Below are 23,227 nucleotides of genomic sequence, written 5' to 3'. Positions count from 1 at the left end.
AGACCTGACTTCAAAGGGATCTTTGGGAAAAGAGACCCTGCGAATGACTGTCTCAGTTCATATGTGTTTGACATGTTGTGTTGAGCTTCACAGTATTACCAAATCAGTTCAGAACTGAGGACCGAGGGGAAGCTTCCCCTTGATCCTGATGACAGCAAGATGGGCGAGGGTTAGTTGGTTTCCTTTGTGCCTGATTGGGATGGTTGCAGTTTCCATTGGATATTTGCAATAACTTTATTTCTATTGTAGCAACTTTAAATCCCATAGCTTTTACCACTCCCATTCCCATTCTGATATGTCTATCCATGGCCTCCTCTACTGTCAAGATGAAGCCACACTCAGGTTGGAGGAACAACACCTTATATACCGGCTGGGTAGCCTCCAACCTGATGGCATGAACATTGACCTCTCTAACTTCCGTTAATGCCCCTCCTCCCCTTCATACCCTATCCCTAATATATTTAGATTTCCCCCCCTCCTTTTTTTTCTCTCTTTCTGCCCATTACTCTGTCTGTTTCCATCTCCCTCTGGTGCTCCCCTCCCTCTTTCTTTCTCTGTAGGCCTCCCGTCCCATGTTCCTTTCCCTTCTCCAGCTCTGTATCCCTTTTGCCAATCACCTTTCCAGCTCTCAGCTTCACCCTACCCCCTCCGGTCTTCTCCTATCATTTCGCATTTTCCCCTCCCCCTCCTACTTTCAAATCTCTTACTATCTTTCCTTTCGGTTAGTCCTGACGAAGGGTCTCGGCCCAAAACATTGACAGTGCTTCTCCTTATAGATGCTGCCTGGCCTACTACGTTCCACCAACATTTTGTGTGTGTTGCTTGAATTTTCAGCGTCTGCAGATTTCCTCATGTTAGCTTTTACCACACCTAAGTTCCTTCCTATATTATAAACCATTCTCAATTTGAAATATTGTTATTTCCTTATATCCTACTGATTAAGTCCGCTTTGAGAATAACTTCACCACACAGCTCTGGGGCACTTGAGTTTAGAGTTCAATCCCAGCTCCTTCTGTAAGGAGTCATATGTACTACCTATGAAATGCATGGGTTTTCTCTGGATGCACCAGTTTCCTCCCACAGATCAAAGATATACCATTTAGTAAGTTAATTGGTCATTGTAAATTGTCCCGTGATTGGGTTAGGGTTAAATCGAGGGTTGTCAGGGTTTGCTGAGCGGTGTAGCTCGAAGGGCTGGAAGGGCCTATTTCTGCTCTGTCTCTCTAAATTAATTAAAACAATAAACATTGGCCTCACGGAAGAATGCCTGGTAGCCAAGAAAAAGACAGGAGGCATAAATGTGTCTTTTTTCAGTTTGGTAAGCTATAACAAGTAAAACAGAAAATGCTGGAAATACTCAGAGGTTGGACTGTATCTATGGTAAGAGAAACAGAGTACAAGGCTCTGTAAGAGGTATCTGAAGTGATTGTGGAGGCAATAATAGTGACCTATTAAGAATCATTTGATTCTGGGGTGGTTTTCGAGAACCTGAAAATTGCAAATGCCACTCTGCTGTTTGGAAGGAAATAAGGCAGAAGAAAGGAAGTTATAGGCCAGCTAGCTTGACTTAAGTGGTGAGGAAGATGTTGGTCTATTATTGAGGTTTTGGGCAACTTGGAGGCACATGAAAGTCAGCATGCTTTCCTTCAGTTGAAATCTTGCCTGACAAGTCTGTTGGAATGCTATGAGGAAATAGAAGGCAGGATAGACAGAGGATGTCAGTGGATGTTGTTTACTTGGATTTTCAGAAGGCCTTTGACAAGGTGCCCCACATGAAGCTGCTTAGCAAGTAAAAGCCCACCGTATTAAAGGAAAATTTCTGGCAAAGATAGAAGATTGGCTGACTGGCAGGAGGCAACGAGTAGGAATAAATGGAACTTTTCTGGTTGGCTTCTGGTGACTAATGGTGTTCCAGAGGGGTTCATGTACTGACTACTTCTTTTCAGATTATATGTCAATTGATTTTGATAGTGGAATTGATGGATTTGTGGCCAACACGAGGAAATCTGCAGATGCTAGAAATTCAAGCAACACACACAAAATGCTGGTGGAACACAGCAGGCCAGGCAACGTCTATAAGGAGAAGCACTGTTGACGTTTCGGGCCGAGACCCTTCGACAGGACTAACTGAAAGGAAAGATAGTAAGAGATTTGAAAGTAGGAGGGGGAGGGAAAAATGCGAAAAAACGCATTTGAGGCTAGGTAGTTTTGAGGAATAAGTGAATCTGCATAAAGAATTAGATTGAATATGAGAATGGGCGAAGATGTGGCAGATGGAATATAGTGTATGGTCGTGCACTTTGGTAGAAGGAATGAAGGTGTAGACTACTTGCTAAACAGGAAGAAAATTCAAAAATCTGAGGTGCAAAGTGACTTGGGAGTTCTTGTGCTGGACTCTGTAAAGGTTAACATACAGGTTGAGTCTGTGGTAAGGCAGGCAAATGCAATGTTAGCATTCATTTTGAGAGGACTAGAATATAAATGCTGAGGCTTTATAAGGCATTGTTCAGATTGCATTTGGAAATTTTTGAGTATTTTTGGCCTCCTTATCCAAGAAAACATGTGCTGGCATTGGAGTGGGTCCAGATAATGTTCACAAGAATTATTCCAGGAATGAAAGTTTTAATATTTGATAGCTCTGAGCCTGTGCTGACTGGAGTTTAGAAGAATGAGGGGACATCGCATTGAAACCTATCAAATATTGGAAGGCCTTGAAAGTGGAGAAGATGTTTTCTACAGTTAGGAAGTCCAGGACTAGAGGGCACAACTCAGAATAGAGAGATGACCATTTAGTTCAGAGATGAGGAGGTGGGGAATTCATTCCTACAGATGACTGTGAAGGCCAAGTCATTGGGTATATTTAAAGCAGACGTTGATAGGTTCTTGATTAGTTATGGCATCAAAAGGTACAGGGAGAAGACAGGAGAATTTGATTGAGAGAGTTTATACTAAATCAGCCGTGGTGGAATGGCAGATAAGATTCGATGGGCTGAATGGCCTAATTCTGCTCCTTTATCTTATGGTTACAGTCAGAACACTGCCTGATGCCTGTAAGCTTCTGGGTGCAACGGTATTCCAATCCTTAGTGTGGGCTTATCAATCAGACAGCTCAATGTGAATGCTGGAATTGGTTGCTGCAGCACTAACAAGATAATATCAATTGCGGCCTTCTTTAGGATAGTCCACAGAGCTAATTTTCAGTGGGCATCACCTTATCAACTGGATGTAAGCACGCGGAAGCTGCTGTGTACCTGCCTTTTTCACACCAACAGCCAGCAGATAAAGTATTAACCAAGTTACAAAACAGTGACTTTTGTCTGTCTTTCGGCACAGACAATTATGGCTGTGTGTGAACTAGTTCTTTGAAGCCCTTTCAGTCCAATATTCTGTCATCTGGTTCATTTCTGAGCTGGTTGGATTGCCCATCTTTAGGACCCTCAGTATCACTGCGAACACGACAGATCCTGAGCCGAGCTCTGTTACGGGAAACATTTTTCAGTTGATGCAAATGTTAAATGATTTCTATGCATCTATTAATATGCATTTCAAATAATGTTCACTTTTTGTTTACAAGAAATATTCCAGAGAATCAAAACCTGGTTCAATTGGCTGTCCATCAGTAAAGTGGTCCTTGTAGTTTGCATCATGATGGTCGGAGTTCTTTACAGTATAGTTACAGGTATGTGCTCAAATAATGTTCTGAACTTCAGAAATTATCAACTCAGTACACCACAGAGTGATTAGAAGGAATGAGCATCTCAGTCAGTGCATTGTAAGTTGCTTTACCCAAACTGCCAGTCCTTAGGCCCAGGGCAGAACAAGGATACCTGTTGAAGGTTTTGGTTTTAATGGCTGAATTTAAGGGGGAATGGTTCAGAACTGCCAGTCATACGCAGTTCGATTTAGCTCAATGTATATGCTGGTAATGGAAGACCAGATTATGTTCCTGAACTTCTCGAAGGCATTTGATAATTCACTCACAGGCTGATGCTCAACCTATTATTTTGATCTGGGTACAGTCTAGGAAGAACTTGCAGTGATTTATTTGGCAGAATGTTGCCTTGCAACAATCTGATTTAGGACTGCAAGTTTTCACTAGGTTCACTCAGTTGATGCAATTAAAGTCACATAACAAGTTTCTTAATGATACAAAGTTAAATAACATTTCAAGTGGCATGGCTGTCAACAAACAAAAAGTCATAGAAAAATAATAAATGATGTAAATAAAATAAAAGTTCTTATATTTAGATTTCAGTGCAGGCCAACAAGAAGGCACTTGGATTTAAAAAGGACAGAATAGTTGGTGAATAATAGTTGGAGAGATTCTCTGTGTTCATTGAAAAATTTAGTGCCATAAGTGTACAGAAATTTTAAGCAGTTAATGGAATATTGACCTTTCAATCCAGAAATGATGTGCAAATATCTGACAAGAAACAGTATTCTCTCCTCTAACATACCATTGACCACATCACAAATGTCAGCCAGAACTGCCATCTAGCAAAAGAATGAAAGAAATTAGTAGACAATTAGATGAAAATGAGTCAGAAAGAAATTGTCCCAAATTAACATTCTGGCTTTATTATAAATGATAACTGTGGTGGATCCTGATTGATTGAGAGTAGGAGATTTATGGACTTCTCATTGAATTGTGAGGACCTCTCCATAACTGACTGTTGTGAATGTTGTGAGAAGCATACCGTGGATTATCTCTTGGATGCCTTGCAGCACCTTAGGGAATTCCTCAAGATCTGGCTATCTAGAAAAAGCAACTAACTACATCTTAGAGATGTAGTTCTGTGGATCTTCTTCTATCTTAGAGATGGTATATATAATTATCTGGATAGATAGGGTCTGATTAGGAACAGTCAACATGGATTTGTGCATGGAAGGTCATGTTTGACAAATCTTATTGAATTTTTTGAAGAGGTTACCAGGAAAGTTGATGAGGGTTAAGCAGTGGATGTTGTCTATATGGACTTCAGTAAGGCCTTTGACAAGGTTCCGCACAGAAGGTTAGTTAGGAAGGTTCAATTGTTAGGTATTAATATTGAAGTAGTAAAATGGATTCAACAGTGGCTGGATGGGAAATGCCAGAGAGTAGTGGTAGATAACTGTTTGTCAGGTTGGAGGCCGGTGACTAGTGGTGTACCTCAGGGATCTGTACTGGGTCCAGAGTTGTTTGTCATATACATTAATGATCTGGAGGATGGGGTGGTAAATTGGATTAGTAAGTATGCAGATGATACTAAGGTAGGTGGCGATGTGGAAAATGAAGTAAGTTTTCAAAGATTGCAGAGAGATTTAGGCCAGTTGGAAGAGTGGGCTGAGTGATGGCAGATGGAGTTTAATGCTGATAAGTGTGAGGTGCTACATTTTGGTAGGAATAATCCAAATAGGACACACATGGTAAATGGTAGGGCATTGAAGAATGCAGTAGAACAGAGTGATCTAGGGATAATGGTGCATAGTTCCCTGAAGGTAGAATCTCATGTGGATAGGGTGGTGAAGAAAGCTTTTGGTATGTTGGCCTTTATAAATCAGAGCATTAAGTATAGGAGTTGGGATGTAATGTTAAAATTGTACAAGGCATTGTTAAGGCCGAATTTGGAGTATTGTGTACAGTTCTGGTCACCGAATTGTAGGAAAGATGTCAACAAAATAGAGAGAGTACAGAGAAAATTTACTAGAATATTACCTGGGTTTCAGCACCTAAGTTACAGGGAAAGATTGAACAAGTTAGGTCTTTATTCTTTGGAGCATAGAAGGTTGAGGGGGGACTGCAGGGAAGAAGTCATCTCTCTGACAAAGGAGCTGGTTGTGGATTACAGGAAGAATGGAGACAGGACAACCTCTATTGACATCAATGGATCTGGGGTTGAGAGGGTAAACAGCTTTAAGTTCCTCGGCATCCACATCACCAAGGACCTCACGTGGTCTGTACACACCAGATGTGTGGTGAAAAAGGCACAACAGCACTCCTTTTACCTTAGACTTAAGGAAGTTCGGTATGGGCCTCCAAATCACTGCCTAGTATTGGAACTGTACCTCCCTTAATCGCAGGACTCTGCAGAGAGTAGTGCAGACAGCCCAGCACATCTGTAGTTGTAAACTTCCCATGATTCAGGACATTTACAAGGACAGGTGTGTTAAGAGATCACTGGGGACCTGAGTCACTCCAACCACAATCTACTCCAGCTGCTACCGTTTGGAAAATCGTACTGCAACATAAAAGCCAGGACCAACAGGCTCCAGGACAGCTTCTTCCACCAGGCCATCAGACTGATGAACTCACACTGTTTTGAGTGTACTCTATATCATACTGACTGTTCTATTTATTATAAATTATTATAAATTACTATGATTGCACATTGCACATTTAGTCGGAGATGTAACGTAAAGATGTTCAATCCTCATCTATGTGAAGGATGTAAAATATAAGGTCAAGTCAAGTCAGCGGGTCAGGTAGCATCTGTGGAGGCAAAGGGACAGTCAATGTTTCAAGCCCAGACCTTGTATCAGGACTGAGAGTGTAAAGGGTAGATAACCAGTATAAATAGGAGGGATAGAGATGAGTGATAGGTGGATCCAGTTGAGGTGGGCTTGAAGTGCAGATAGAGTCAGTTTGGGTAGGGTTAATACCTTTCAAGCATTAGGCTCTTGAACAAGATGCGATAACTACATTCATCCTACTTCTGGTGTTCCCACACTGATGGTCTCACTATTTATTGCTGTTTATTTATATTTGCATTTGCATAGTTTGTTGTCCATTGATCCTGTTTACAGTTACTGTTCTATAGATGTGCTAAGTATGCCTGCAGAAGAAATCTCAGGGTTGTATGTGGTGACATATATTTACTCTGATAATAAATTTTACTTTGAACTTTTAGCGAAGGGTGGACACAGGGTCATGGGTCCTTTCTCACATACCCTTCTTTACAACCTCCCTATCCACTAGCTCCCTGTTACCTGGTTTGATTTTCCTTCCCCATATGGTTTCATCTGTTTTTTTATCCACATATTCAACTAATCAGGCTCCTTGATCCAATTTGTTCATTATCCACTCCTAATATGGTTCTACTTAATTCCTTTCTATTTTGTCAGATTACATAATCCACAGCTTTTTGTTGTTTTCACCTACCACCTTCCAGCCTTTGTCACTATCCCCACTGTTCCCTCCCACACCTGGACTCACTTATCACTTTCCAGCTCCTGCTTCACCTTTCCTTTCACTTCTTTATACTGGCTATCTTCCTGTTGCACTCTCAGTCCTGATGCAGGGTCTCATTCCAAAATAATGTCTATTCCTTTGCCCCAAAGGATGCGCCCTGTCCCATGGAGAGTTTCTCCCGTATCTTGTTTTGTTCCAGACTCCAGCATCTGCAATCTCTTTTGTGTCCCCAAAAGTTAGGAAGACTGGACAGGGATTGGCACTGCCTGTTCCCTGCAGGAGATAGTGGAAAAGTTTGATGGTTGCAACATTCAGCAGCCTGCATGGCATTTCTCTGGTGTGTGTTACATGTTTGCTTATTTAAATTTATTTTACATTGCAGGCTTTTCTAAGAAGGACAATGCATCTGCTGCTGTGGGGATTGTAGCACTGCTGGGAATAGTATTGACCAGTTTGTGCATCTTTATTTGCTGGAAGAATAACACAGACCAAGGTATCTATCATTGTCTAAATTATTTGGGTATAAACTGCATGTGCCTCCAAATAAACTGTGACTTAATTTAACAAAAACATGATGGAAAGTAAAAATGTGAATGATCATCACAATTGCATCACTGTGGGATGCAATTCTCCCGTGTTTTTACCCATTTATGAAGTGCTGCTTTGCAGAATCAGGTTTAATATGACTGGCATATATTGTGGAAATTGACATTTTGTAGCAGCAATGCATAATTTAAGAAATGATAAATTACAGTGAGAAATAAAAAAAAAGTAAGTAGTACAAAAGGAGAGCAAAAAACTGAGGTACTATCCATGTGTTCGGTGACTGTTCAGAAATCTGATGGTGGAGGGGAAGAAGCTGTTCCTGAAATGCTGACTGTATGTCTTTAGGCTCCTGTACCTCCTTGATGGCAACAATGAGAAGAGCACTGGGTGATGGGGTTCCTTAATGATGGATGCTGCCTTCTGCAGTCATTGCCTTTTGAAGGTGTCTTTGACGCATTGCACATGATGGAACTGGCTCACTTTACAAATTAATGCAGCTTTTTCTGATCCTGTTCAGTGGCTCCTCTGTAGCAGTGGTTCCTGATGCAACCAGTTAGCATGCTATCCACAGTCCACCTGTGGAAATTTGCGAGCATCTTTGATAATATACCAAGTCTCCTCAACTCTGAATAAAATACTGCATTCTTTGTAATTGCATCCAGGATGTTGGACCCAGGATAGATAGATCTTCAGCGATGTTGACACACAGGAACCTGAAACTGCTTACCTTTTCCACTAATGATCCCTTGATGGGAACTGGAGTATGTTGCCTCAGCTTCTCTTTCCTGAAGACCACAATAATTCCTTGGTGTTACTGACGTGACTGCAAGGTTTTTACTGTAACACCACACAACCAATTGATCTATCTCACTCCTGCATGCTTCTTCATCACCATCTAAACTTCTTCCAATAATAGTTGTATCATCAGCAAATTCATAGATGGCATTTGACCTGTGCCTAGCCACATAGTTATGGGTGTAGAGAGAATAGAATAGTGGGCTAAGCTCATATGCTTGAGGTGTACCAGTGTTGATCGTCAGTGAGGAGATGTTATTTCTGTTCTGTACTGATAGTGTGAAGGATCCAGTCACAGAGGGTGGTACAGAGGAGAGAAGATCTGCAGATGCTGGAAATCCAAGCAACACACACAAAATGCTGGAGGACCTCAGCAGGCCAAGCAGCATCTGTGGAAAAGATTATAGTCAACATTTTGGGCTGAGACCCTTCACCAGTCCTGATAAAGGGTTGGCCTTTATGTTGGCCCGGAACATCGACTGTACTCTTTTCCAATGATGCTACTTGGCCTGCTGAGTTCCACCAGCATTTTGTGTGTGTTGCATGGTACAGAGGCCTAGATTTTGGAATTTGTTGATTAAAACTGAAGGTATAATAGGTCAAATATGATGGCAGAATATAGTATTAATGGTTAGAACCTTGGCAGTGTGGAGGATCAGACTCTGTGGTTGAGAAGATCCTCAAGCATGGAACTGAATGTAGGAGCCGAGAGGTAATGTTGCAGCTATATAGGACCCTGGTCAGACCCCACTTGGAGTACTGTGCTCAGTTCTGGTCGCCTCACTACAGGAAGGATGTGGAAGCCATAGAAAGGGCGCAGAGGAGAGCTACAAGGATGTTGCCTGGATTACAGAGCATGCCTTATGAGAATAGGTTGAGTGAATTCGGCCTTTTCTCCTTGGAGCGACGGAGGATGAGAGGTGACCTGATAGAGGTGTATAAGATGATGAGAGGCATTGATCGTGTGGATGGTTCCAGGGCTGATGGCTGCCACAAGAGGGCACATGTTTAAGGTGCTTGGGAATAGGTATAGAGGAGATGTCAGGGGTAAGTTTTTACTCAGAGAGTGGTGAGTGAGTGAAATGGGCTGCCGGCAACAGTGGTGGAGGCGAATAAGATAGGGTCTTTTAAGAAACTTTTGGATAGGTACATCGAGTTTAAAAAAATAGAGGGCTAGGGGTAACCTTAGTAATTTCTAATGTAGGGACATGTTCGGCACAACTTTGTGAGCCAAAGGGCCTGTATTGTGCTGTAGGTTTTAGTGAGTATACTGCGTCCGGTGCTTCCGGTGTGGCTTTCTATAAATTGGTGAGACCTGACGCCGACTGGGAGACCATTTTGCTGAACACCTACACTCTGTCCGCCAGAGAAAGCAGGATCTCCCAGTGGCCATACGTTTTAATTCCACGTCCCATTCCCATTCTGGTATGTCAATCCATGGCCTCCTCTAATGTCCTCAACTCAGGTTGGAGAAACAATGCCTTATATTCCGTCTGGGTAGCCTCCAACCTGATGGCATGAACACTGATTTCTCCAACTTCTGTTAATGCCCCTCCTCCCCTTCTTACCCCATCCCTCATTTATTTATTTATTCATTCTTTCATTCACTCCCCCTTTTTTTCCTCTCTCTTTTTTCTCTCTCTGTCTCTCTCACAATCACTCCTTGCCTGCTCTCCATCTCCCTCTGGTGCTCCCCTCCCCCTTTCTTTCTCCCTAGACCTCCGGTCCCATAATCCTCCCCCTTCTCCAGCTCTGTATCCCTTTTGCCAATCGACTTTCCAGCTCTTAGCTTCATCCCTCCCCTTCCTGTCTTCTATCATTTTGGATCTCCCTCTCCCCCTCCCATTTTCAAATCTCTTTCTATCTCTTCTTTCAGTTAGTCCTGACAAAGGGTCTCAGTCCAAAACATCGACTGTACTTCTTCCTATAGATGTGGCTTGGCCTGCTGCGTTCCACCAGTATTTTGTGTCTTTTGCTTGAATTTACAGCATCTGCAGATTTTCTCGTGTTTGCGTCCTTTTATTCCCACTCACTGCCTCCAACCAATCAGCCAATACTTTAACCATGTCAGTTACTTTCCTGTAATACCATAGGTTCTTAACTTGGTAAGCAGCCTCATGTGTGACACCTTGTCAAAGGCCTTCTGAAAATTCAAATATACAACATCCACTGCGTCACCTTTATCTATCCTACTTGTAATCTCCTCCAAGAATTCCAACAGGTTCGTCAGGCAGGATTATCCCTGAAGGAAATCACGCTGAATTTGTCCTGTCTTGTCCTGTGTCGCCAAGTACTCCATCACTTCATCCTTAACAATTGACTCCAACATCTTCCCACTAAGGTCAGGTTAACTGGTCTATAATTTTCTTTCTGCTACCTTCCTCATTTTTTAAAGAGTGGAGTGACATTTGCCATTTTCCAGCCTTCTGGCACCTTTCCAGAGTCCAATGAATTTGGAAAAATCATTTATAATGCCACCTCAATCTCTAACACTACCTCTTTCAGATCCCTAGGGTGCAGTTCATCTGGTCCGGTTGTCTTATGTACCTTTAGATCTTTCAGCTTTTGAAAGACCTTGAACAACTTCTCTCTTGTGATAGGAACTGCACCCACGTCTCTTCCTTCACACACTACAACATCAGACATACTGCTAGTGTCTTCCACAGTGAAGACTGATGCAAAATACTCATTTAGTTCATCAGCCATCTCCTTGTCCCCTGTCATAATTATCCTGCCTCATTTACTAGTGGTCCTATATCCACTCTCATTTCTCTTTTATTTTTAACATACTTTTACTATCCACTTTGATATTATTTGTTAGCTTGTGTAAGCTGCAGGCTCACTCAGCTCGTGATCGTCCAGGGGAAGCAGCCTTCAGCCCCGCCAAACTGGGTCATCAAGTTTGTGTGGATGCTGTGTAATGTACCCCAGTCAAACCCACAGTGCAAAATATCAGACAGTACACCATATGCGATTTAAATGATTACACTTTATAATTCTTACTTTGACTATGTGGTCAGTAGAGAAACCAAACATAAAAGAACAGGGCGGCACTCTTATTAAAATTAACAGTTTGTGCACAAATCACTGGAGCTCACAGAACAAGATCTTCTTTCCACCCTTTGATCTCCTCCCAACCCCGCAGGATCCCAAACCCCTGCTTGGAGTCCGCTCTGCCGGCCAGCCTCCAGCATCTCTTCGTGCGTGTCTCCTCTCTTCATCCCCATCGCGCCTTCTGGCCAAAGCCCGTGCAAACCAACAGCTCTCAGATACACAGGAAAGAATAACATCTCTCCCATTGGTTACCAGCTGAATTCCAAAGTCCCATTATCTCTAGTTATAATCTAAAACGTGCTGCTACAAAGAACCCATTACCTCAGCAGTTAATGATATAGAGAAGCCATTTTGTTAGCCTTAGCAGTTAACATGAAAAATAAACCCTTACACTTTCTTTCATGTTTCATCTTTTCCCTTCTAATGATTTTTAGTTGCTCCCTGTGGGTTTTTAAAAACTTCCCAATCCTCTTTTTTCCCACTAATTTTTGCTTTGTTGTATGGCCCTATTTTTGCTTTTACAATGGCTTTGACTTCCCTTGTCAGCCTTGGTTGTACAATTTTACCATTTGACTATTTCTTCATTTTTTGGAATACATGCATCCTGCACCTTCCTCATTTTTCCCAGAAACATACGCTTCCAATTTACTTTGATCTCACATGGTCTGTACACACTGGCTGTGTGGTGAAAAAGGCACAACAGCGCCTCTTTCACCTCATACAGTTGAGGAATTTTGGTATGGGCCCCCAAATCCCAAGAACTTTCGACAGGGGCACAATCGAGAGCATCCTGACTGGCCGCATCACTGCTTGGGATGGGAACTGTGCCTCCCTCAATCGCAGGACTCTGCAGAGAGTGGTGCGGACAGCCCAGTGCATCTGTAGGTGTGAACCTCCCATGATTCAGGACATTTACAAGGACAGTTGTGTAAAAAGGGCCCGTAGGATCATTGGGGACCCAAGTCACCCCAGCCACAATCTGTTCCAGCTGCTACCATCTGGGAAGCAGTACCGCAGCATAAAAGCCAGGAGCAACAGGCTCCGCCAGGTCATCAGACTGATGAATTCACACTGACTTCAGAGCACTCTATATTACATTGACTGTTCTATTTATTATAAATTACTATGATTACACATTGCACATTTAGTCAGAGATGTAACATAAAGATTTTTACTCATGTATGTGAAGGATGTAAGAAATGAAGTCAATTCAATTCAATTCATACCACTGTAATTTCCTTTACTTCACTGAAATACTGCTACATCAGACTTCACTTTCTCCCTATCAAATTTCAAGTTGATCTCAATCATATTGTGATCACTGGTTTTGAAGGTTTTTTTTACCTTAAGCTCTGTAATCGCATCAGGTTCATTACATAACACACAATCCAGCATTGCTGATCTCCCAGTAGGCTCAAGACAAACTGCTCTAAAAAGCCATCTCTTATCATTCAACAAAGTCACACTCTTGAGATCCATTACCAACCTGTTTTTCCCCATTTGACCTGCATTTTAAAATCCCTCATGACTATAATAACATTGCCCTTTAGACATACCTTTTCTATTTCCTGTTGTAATCTGTGATCCACCTCCTAGCCACTGTTGGGAGGCCTGTATATAACTGCCATCAACATCCTTTTACCTTTGCAGTTTCTTAACTCAACCCACAAGGATTCAACATCTTCTGATCTTATGTTACATCTTTCTACTGATTTGATGCCATTCTTTACCAGTAGAGCCACACCACCCCCTCTGCCTACCTTCCCCTTCCTCCGATATAAAGTGTAACCTTGGATATTCAGCTCCCAACTACAACCATCCTTCAGCCATGATTCAGTGATGGCCACAACATCATACCTGGTAATCTGTAATAGTGCAACAAGATCATGCACCTTATTTCTTATACTACGCGCATTTAGATACAGCACCTTGAGTATCGCATTTGCTATCCTTTCTAATTCTGCATCCCTAATGATTTAATACTCAGACTGTTGGCTGTAACTAAGTCCCATCACCTACCTGCCCTTCCAGACAGTCTGACTGCATGCTATCTTTACTTTTTTACCATCTATCCTATCCTGAGTCCCTTCACTCCAGTGCGCACCCCCTGTCAAATTAGCTTAAATCCTCCCCAACAGCTCTAACAAACCTGCCCGCGAGATTATTGGTCCCCCTTAGGTTCAGGTGCAACCCATCACCTTTGAACAGGTCATACCTTCCCCAGAAGAGATCCCAATGATCCAAGAACCTGAAGCCCTGCTCCCTGCATCAGCTTCTCAGCCACGCATTTAACTGCCAAATCATCCTGTTTCTGCCCTCACTGGCATGTGGCACAGGCAGCAATCCAGAAATTACTACCCTGGGGGTACTGCTTCTGAGCTTTCTACCTAGCTCTCTAAATTCTCTTTTCAGGACCTGATTGCTTTTCCTTCCTATGTCATTGGTACCAATATATGCCAAGACATGCAGCTGCTCCCCCTCTGTCTCCAGAATTTTATGGACGTGATGTATGACATCCCTGACCCTGTCACCTGAGAGGCAACATGCCTTCCGGGTGTCCCGTTCACATTCACGGAATCTCCTGTCTGTTGAGTTCCCTATCACTACTGCTCCCTTCTTCTCTCTCTTTCCTTCTGCATCGTGGATCCATGCTCAGTGCCTATAACCCAGTCGCCATGGCATTCTCCCAGGAGGTCATTACTCACAAAAGTATCCAAAGTGGTATACTTGTTCTTGAGGGGAATGGCCACTGGGGTGCTCTCCTCTAACTGCCTATTTCCATTTCTCCTGACGGTCACCCAGCTACTCACCTCCTGCAACTTCGGGGTGACTACTTCCCTGTAACTTTGATCAGTTCTCTCCTCACTCTACCATACAAGCTGAAGGTCATCCAGTTACTGCTCCAGATCTCTAATGTGGTCTTCAAGGAGCTGCAGCTGGATGCACTTCATGCAGATGTAGTTCCCTGGGAGACTCTGGGTCTCCCCGTTCTCCAATATCCCGCACGAAGAGCACACCACAGCTATTTAAATGGTACAGTAAGAGAGAGAAAAAAAAACAAAAAAGGAAACCTTAACAGATGCTTTACACAGAGCCGATGACTGTTCCAAGCCGAAGCCTCTTTTGAACCAAAGCCTGTTGCTTCTACTCTTGCAGCTGGCCTATTCCCGACAATGGCTGCTCCGCTTATCTCTTCCGTAGTTTTATTTAGTATTGCCAGGTGTTCGAGAAATCGACGTTCGTACTCTCAGGTTGGTGGCTACCCAAATGGAACACAACCTGAGTTTTTCCTCCCACCTGAGTGTGATCTCATCACAACAGTAGAGGAGGCCATGGATTGACATCAGAATGGGAATAGGATTAAAATGGGTGGTTACTGGGAGATCCCACTTCTTGTGCCAGACTGAGTGTAGGTACTTGGTGAGGGTGTCTCTCAATCTATGTCGGGGCTCTCCAATATACTGAAGGCCACACCAGGAGCACCATGCATTGCCTCACCCGGGGGCCTGAATGGTAGTGGGGGAGGAGGTGAAGGGGCAGGTGTCGCACTTGATGTGCTTGCATGGTTAAGTGTTAGGGAGATCAGTGGAGAGGGACGAATGGACAAAGGAGTTGCATAGGGAGCAATCCCTGTGGAAAGAAGAAAGTGGGGAGGGGAGGGGAAGGTATGCTGGGTGGTGGCTTCCCTTCCTCCTCCATCAATACTGCCATCTACTGCATCTCTTCCATTACACGCACATCTGCTCTCTCCCCAACCTCCTGCCGCCCTACCAGGGATATGGTTCCACTTGTCCTCACCTACCACCTCAGCAGCCTCTACGTTCAACACACAATGCTTCACAACTTCCACAATCTCCAACAGGATCCCAGCATCAAGCTTGTGTTTATGATGACATGAACATCGATTTCTCGAATTTCTGATAATGCCCACCTCTCCTTCACCATTCCCCATTCCCTTTTCCCTTTTCCACCTTATCTCCTTGTCTGCCAATCTCCTCCCTCTGGTACTTCACCCACTTTTCTTTCTTCCGTGGCCATCAGTCCTCTCCTAAGAGACTCCCCCTTCTCCAGCCCTGTATCTCTTTCAACAATCAACTTCCCATCTCTTTACTTCATCCCTACCGCTCCTGGTTTCACCTATCACCATGTTTCTCTCTCTCTCTCTCCCGCTCCCCTACCTTTTAAATCTACTCCTCATCTTTTTTTCTCCAGTCTTTCCGAAGAGTCTCATCCTGAAATATGGACTGGCCTGCTGAGTTTCTCCAACATTTTGTATGTGCTGTTTTTCCTCTTTTAAAACCATTCTGTTATTGATTTACTTCTGTCTTTCGGATCATTGTCTTGTTGCATTATCCAACTTCTATTAAGCTTCAGGTGACAGACTGCTACCATGACATTCTAGTGTAAAATGTCTTGATACAATTTTCAATTCATTGTTCCTTCAATGATTGCAAGCTGCCAGTCCCTGAGGCAGCAAAGCAGCTCCAAACCATGATGCTCCTTCCACCATGCTTCACAGTTGCGATGAGGTTCTGGTGTTGTGTGCAGTGACATTTTTCCTTCAGACGTAGCAATGTGCATTTCTGCCAATAAGTTCAGCTGTTGTTTCATCTGCCCACAGAACATTGTCCCAGAAGCATTGTAGAATATCTAAGTGGTCTTTTGTAAACTTGAGATGTGCAGCAATTTTTTTTGGAGAGCAGTAGTTTCCTCCATGGTGTCCTTCCATGAACGCCATTCAGTGTTTTTCTTATCACCATCATCAGCAATCACTCACAGTAGAGTATGATTCTTCGCCTGGTGGTTGATCTGGTCACTTGTGGTTCTTGAGGTGACTGAAGAGGCCAATCCATGACCCACAAGTCCTATTGCAGTGTTGGCAGATGTAGGTCATTGGGGTGGTGGTGGATATTGCTGGGTGTGCCTTTCTCAGTCTCTCCTTACATTGAAGCCACTTAGTCTCAGTGGCACAGTGGAGGTATTCTTCGAGCTGTGCAGTCCTTCTTATAGACAGTCCTTCTCCACCTTTTCCTGTCCTGTGCTAATTTCTCCCATTCATTCATGTTGATGTGGCACTTCCTCAGATGGGTCTTGATATTCTCCTTGAACCATTTTTTTGTGCCCTCCAAGAGTGCACTTCGCATCTTTGAATTGGCTGAACAGGACTTGTTTAGGGATGCAAGAGTCAGGCATGTGGATGATGTGGCCAACCCATCGCAATTGATGTTGAGTCATGATTGTGGCTATGGAGTTAATGTTAGCTTCCATCTGGATACTGGAGTTAGTACACTTGTTCCCCAGCTAACTCTTAGAATCTTTCTGAGGCATCTTTGATGGAAAGTTTCTAAGGATTTTATGAGCCTGCTGCATGTTGTCCATGATTCCACTCATATAGCAAGGAGGGGAGGACTGTAGCTTTATAGACCAGAAGCTTAGTGTTGGTCTTAATATCCTGATCTTCAAATCCCCATTTCTCAGCCTGGCAAAAGTTCCACTCACACAGCCTGTTCTGCAATTTATTTCGAGATGAATGTTGACTCGAAGAAAGAAGGCTGCCAAGATATGGGAAATGATCAGTGCTCTCCAGAGGGATGTCGTCAACTTGGAGGGTTGGAGGTTTAGGAGTTTGATCTGGAGCATGTTGGTGGAAGACTTGGGTTTTCTTGATGTTTAGATTAAGTCATAGGAGCATGCATGCTCTGGCAAAAGCATCCATTATGCACTGCAAATCCACCTCAGAGTGAGCTACAAAGGCATTGTCATCTGCATATTGACGCACTATGATGGAAGTAATTGACACCTTGCTCTTTGCCTTGAACCTGTTAAGGTTAAAGAGCCCCCCCATCTGTCTATAGAGGATCTGGACCCCTTCTGGGAAGTTTTGGCTTGTGAGGTGAAGAATAGTTGCAATTAAAACAACAAACAGTTGTTCCCCATTTGATCCCAGTTTCAACTTTAAAAGGTGCTGTTCCAGAGTTCTGATGACTGTTACACCCATATCATTGGCTAAGAGCTGTGGATCTTGAGACATTTCTCCAGGCACCTGATTTTGGATAGTACCTGCCAAAGGGCAGGACGATTGACAGAGTCAAATGCATTTGTATGGTTTATGAAGCCCATATAAAGTATGAGATTTTGTTCCCAGGTTTCTCCTGCAATTGACATGCTGTGAAAAACATTCTCTGGCTGGACGGAAGCCACACTGAGACTCAGGTAGGAGATCCAAGCATCAAGGATGATGGTCCTCAGAATGGTCCAGTGTGCTTCAATGTCCTCTGGATACTGCTTTGGAAGCCTGGAAATGTTGTACCTTCACTATGTCTTTTAGGCTCTTAATGTTGAATCTGGGACGGCTCAGCTTCTTTTGCACTCTACTCTTCCACATGATGTTGATGGTAATTTTTGAGCAAATAAGCTGAAGGTCTTTCTAGCCATCATCAGCACTGATCATGGCTCTTGTATTCTCTATGTCTCTGTGATCCCTTCTCTGAACAATGGCATAATCTACAAGATGCCAAGTCTTTGAACGGGGATGTATCCACAAAGTTTTACCTTGTATCTCTGTCGGAACAGGGTGTTGGCGATGGTCAGATCATGTTCAGCACACTTGGAGAAGAAGAGCAATCCACTGGAGATGATGTTGCCAACACCTTTCTTCCCAGTTGTGCCTTCCTAGGAGTTGCTGCCCCTGTCTACTCTAGCATTGGAGTCTCCAAGGAGAATGATCTTATCTTCCTCGGGAATATCTGATAGTATGCGGTCGAGGTCAGTGCAGAAGGTCTTCTTAACATCGTCTGCTGAATCTAGGGTTGGAGCGTAGGCACTCACAGCTCTACCTATTTGGTTGTTAGCAAGCTTAAGGTGCATAGTCATGAGGCATTTATTGATGCCAACTGGCAATTTGGAGAGTTGACTGATGATGCTGTTCTTCATGGTGAATTCAACTCCATAAATTCTGGATTCATCTGCTGATTTCCCCTTCCAGAAACGGTGTATCCATCCTTCTCCTCTGTCAATTTTCCTTCCTTGGCCAATCGCGTTTCAGAGAGGGCAGCAAGGTCAATTTGGAATCTTCTCAGCTCTCTTGAGATGATCGCACTATTTCTTTCAGGATGATGGCTTGTTTCACTGTGCATAAGTGCCCGCACATTCCAGGCTCCGAAATTAATTTGCTTTTGTTTCAGACCGCAGTTTGGTGATCCCACTGGATGTGGTAACCCGGTTAGGAGAGAGGAGGCAGGCTTTTTTTTTGCAGGTTGAGGGTGGGGTGGGCTGATTGGGTCCTGAATAGTACTGCTCACTCATGGGTGCAGTTGCCGAAAAGCTCTACCTGCCTCAGTACAAGAGCAAGACGACCTCATCTAACACCCACTGCCTGTGTGTCAGCTTGTGGCTAAGAGCTCCCAGACTTCACTGTCCTGTGCCTGTCACTACTTCCTGATCACCACAGAGCTTTGTCTAAGTTGGCCAATCAGATTACCAAACCAGGAGAAATGCCTGTGCAAGAGGTCTTTTAACATGGGGAGACTGGGTAGTCTTCATAGGTCCATGATTCCAAAGACGAATTTACCATCATCTTCCGTCTGCTCCACCGCTGAGGTCTTGGTTGGACCATGCTTCATTGGATCCTCCCCCTTGACCTTACTGCCATGGGTGACCCTACCAGGAGCTAAGCTCCAGACGGCACCGCTTTCAGGATCACACAAGCCTCTCCAGCACAACAAGGTGGTGGTACCCTGGCAAAATATTTTTAGTGGACACATGATCAGAAGCTTTAGTAAGTTCCAGAGATTTCTGGAGGTCTTTCGCTGCTACTCTGTTGTACTTTTTCACCTCCTTCAGCATTGTACATTGTGCTCTTTGAGTGGTGATTATTGCAGGATGCCCATTCCTTGTAGAGTAGCACAGTACTGTACTGAATTTCCTCCACTTGTAGATGATTTCACTTACTGTGGACTGATGAATACTCAGGACTTTAGCAATTCTTCTTCTAAGGTCTTCTGAAAGTTGTTTTGATCGATAATTGGTGCATGCAAACAGATCTTTCTTGAAAAGAGCAGGCTCTGTTGGTAATCTGACTTTGTGTGACTTTTTTATAGGGCAGGACAGCTGTACAACCTACACCTCCAATCTAATTCTATTGATTGGATCAGCTGGCTCCAAATAGCTTTTGTAGAAGGCATTACCCCTGAGGTTTACGTACTTCTTCCAACAAATACATGTAATATTGGATCATTTTTCTCAATAAATAAATGAACAACTATAATGTTTTTGTGCTATTTATTTAATTGGGTTATCTTTATCCAGTTTTTGGACCTACGTGAAGATCTGATCACACTTTAGGTCATATCTATGTAGAAATAGAGAAAATTGTACAGAGTTCACAAACTTTCTAGCCACCTCTGGAGGTGTTTTTCAGTCAGCAAACCTCAGCAAATAGTGTGCTACATCAACCGTCTCTGTGGCCTCATTTTTGTGATATATTATCCACCTTGTTGAGCAATCTATGTTGATGTTGTAGGGATTCCTTAATTTCATCAGACAGAATTCACCCAGACTGTTAAGGTGTTAAGGGTTGAGTTTGCTGTGTATGTTACATTGTACGTTATTACATTTTGGGGGGTGTTTTTTTTCTTATATACAAACACACACACACACACACACGCCATTTGTTGGTTTTTGGAATAAAGTGTGCCTTAGAAGTAATTACACTCATGTCGATTTTTGTCAGCATGCCTACAATGTATGATGTTTGGCTTACACTGAACATAGCATTTAGTCTGATTGCCAAAACGCTCAGTTTTGGTTTCATCAGATCGTAGAACCTTCTTCCAGCTGACTTCAAAGTCTTCCACATGCCCTCTGGCAAACTCTAGACAAGATTTCATATGAGGTTTTTTTTCAACAGTGGCTTTCTCTTTGCCACTGTCTCATAAAGCTGCGGCTGGTGCAGCACCCAGGCAGCAGTTGTATGCGCAGTCTCTCCCATCTCAGCTACTGAAGCTTGTAACTCCACCAGAGTTGTTGTCGGTCTCTCGGTGGCCTCCCTCACTAGACCCCTTTTTCCACAGTCACTCAGTTTTTGAGGATTGCCCGCTCTGGTCAGATATACAGCTGTGCCATATTCTTTCCATTTCTTAATGATTGATTTAACTGTATTCAGTGACTTGGAGATTCTCTCGTATCCTTCTCCTGACTTGTGCTTTTCAATAACCTTTTCATGGAGTTGCTTGGAGTGTTCTTTTGTCGACATGGTGTAGTTTTTGCCAGGACACTAACTCACCAACAGTTGAACCTTCCAGATACAGGTGTATTACAGATGTATTTTTACTACAATCAATTGTAACACCTTCACTGCACACAGGTGATCTCCATGTAACTAATTATGTGACTTCCAAAACCAATGGGCTGCATCAGTGACTTTGCAGAGATCTGTTTTCACTTTGAACTGGAAGTCTTTTTTCTGTTGATCAATGTCAAAAGTGGCAAATTAAATCCACTGTGATTCAATGTTGTAAAATGTTAAAAGAGGAAAACTTTTTCTGGGGGGGAGGGTAAATACTTTTTATAGGTACTGTATATGTACTTTGATAATAAAGTTACTTTGATCAAGGTATATCAATTGAATGTTGGGAAGGGTGTGAAGCTTGCAAAGACAGGCCGTCAATTGCAACCATTCATGGCTTTCTGAAAAATTATTCAGAAATGTCATGGATCAATATCTTTAATTGGATTCTGCATAATATTTGAATATACAGGTTGCTGAGAATAGGGCATAATATGATTAGTAGGAAGCAGCCGGATCTGATGTTCATTTATTAAAACACTATTTCCATGCTAAGGCCTCTTAAACTTGAATGAATGGAAATAGAAAATCTTCCATGGAAGGGGAGAATTTGGGTGAGAGAGCAACACTGGTAATGGGGTCAAATGCTATGGAAGAGGGTTTGAAAATTCTGTGATGGTATGAAGAGAGGATCTGTTCCAAGGCTGGAATTGGAGAGGGTGAAATAATGAGTGGGGAAAAAGAGTAGACCTCCAGTTTCTTAAGAGCAATTCAACAGTAAATGCAGTAATAGAGGTGACCTCAGACTGGATGATGGTGGATTCTTTCATCTGGTTCAATGGGTTTACTGGGCAATCTCCAATTTTTACCAAATTGAACAGCACAGCGTTCAGATAGGGCTTCTCTAAATTGGACAGCCCAGCATTTGCACAGGTCAGTCTGCACCTTTGCACAGTTAGGTTTTCATCTGGGACTAGAACACTGTCTGAGCATCTGAACACAATGATGTTCCAATTCTTTGCATCAGGACAGGCTTTACTAGGAGTTGAACAGAATAACTTAATTAATAGAGCATAGAGAAGTAAATCATAGAAATATTATGCCAAACCAGATATACTGGTAATCAACTGGCCAAGTAATTTAACCGCTCTGTCTATACAATGCCCACGTCCTTCCACTTTCCTCATATTCATGTGTCTATCTAAATGTCTCTGATGCATCTGCCTCTGCCATCAGCCCAGGCAGCACATTTCAGGCATTCACCACTTTCTGTGTAAAAAACACAAAATTGCCCTTCACTTCTCCTTTGAAATTGCCCCCTGTTAACTTAAATGATGCCCTCTGGTTTTAGACACTTCAACCGTGAAAAAAAAACTCTGGGATTGCTTATTGTTACCACCAGGAATATCATTTCAGTTGCTGCCCTCATGGTATTCAGGATAATGCGGAGCTGTTTTACTATGGATTCATACCTGGTCCTTTAGACAAGTAAACAGTCAGAGTGACATCGAAGTGTAAAGGACTTCTACTGTGCTGTACGATTCTATGTTCTACTAACTGCAGTATGTCTGCCATTTTCATATTTGTGACCTGTAGACAGAAATTTTACAAGTTACCAAATGAAATATGCTTGCAAGAATAACCACAAAGTGCTTTATGTTTCTCCCTGGTCTCTGCACCTGCAGCGATTAGGAGGTAGCTCTCCGAACCTCCTTCAGTTCAGTGCTCAATTGCCAGGTTCATCTCTAACTTGCATTGCCTGATGTTTTGCTGAATATTGCCATTAACTTGACCAACTTCAGTTGCATCTTGTCTTTTAATGCAAGTATTTAATCATTTATGTAGATCTGTTATTCGGGGCTTCAGATGTTTTATTTTAATTTCTAAGGAACTAATTGGATACCCAAAAGGATCTTGAAGTTGCGGCCCATCTGTATCACTTGCATAAACTTTATAACCTTCATTGTCATCTCTGGTGATGTTTTGTCTTCAGGTATGTATTTGAATTTTATTCTGGAATGAAATAAATAGCTCAGTTGGAACATTGTAAATTGATTGAGATAGATCACCAGCATCTGTATTCCTCAATACTACAGCCCACTTCCAGGAGCAGGTAAACCTAATAGAGATGTAAACTTTAATGGCTGAATGTCAGTTACACTGTTAGTATGTCTCCCATCCTCAGCACAGTTCATAGGACATAGAACATTACAGCACAGTCTAGGTCCTTCTGTCCACGATGTTGTGCTGACCTCTTATCCTACTGTAAGATCAATCTAACCCTTCCCTCCCATGGAGCTTCCACTTTTCTATCATCCATGTGCCTGTCTAAAAGTATCTTAAATGTCGCTAACGTATCTGCTTCTACCTCCTCCCTT

At 42.8% G+C, this 23,227-nt stretch overlaps 1 protein-coding gene across 1 annotated transcript in view; it reads left to right on the top strand.

The window, feature by feature from the left end:
• The window catches only part of LOC140721245 (uncharacterized), a 77,779-nt gene that overhangs the window by 32,998 nt on the left and 21,554 nt on the right, over positions 1-23,227 (top strand). The window contains exons 7-9 of the mRNA XM_073036098.1: positions 3,575-3,679; positions 7,551-7,661; positions 22,738-22,842. Of these exons, the coding sequence (XP_072892199.1) occupies positions 3,575-3,679; positions 7,551-7,661; positions 22,738-22,842 (321 nt within the window). The remainder of the gene's footprint in view (positions 1-3,574; positions 3,680-7,550; positions 7,662-22,737; positions 22,843-23,227) is intronic.

Source organism: Hemitrygon akajei, chromosome 2, assembly GCF_048418815.1.
Source record: "Hemitrygon akajei chromosome 2, sHemAka1.3, whole genome shotgun sequence".
Lineage (NCBI taxonomy): Eukaryota > Metazoa > Chordata > Chondrichthyes > Myliobatiformes > Dasyatidae > Hemitrygon > Hemitrygon akajei.
The sequence above is the reverse complement of the archived record's forward strand: the minus strand, read 5'-3'. Positions and strand labels throughout refer to the sequence as shown.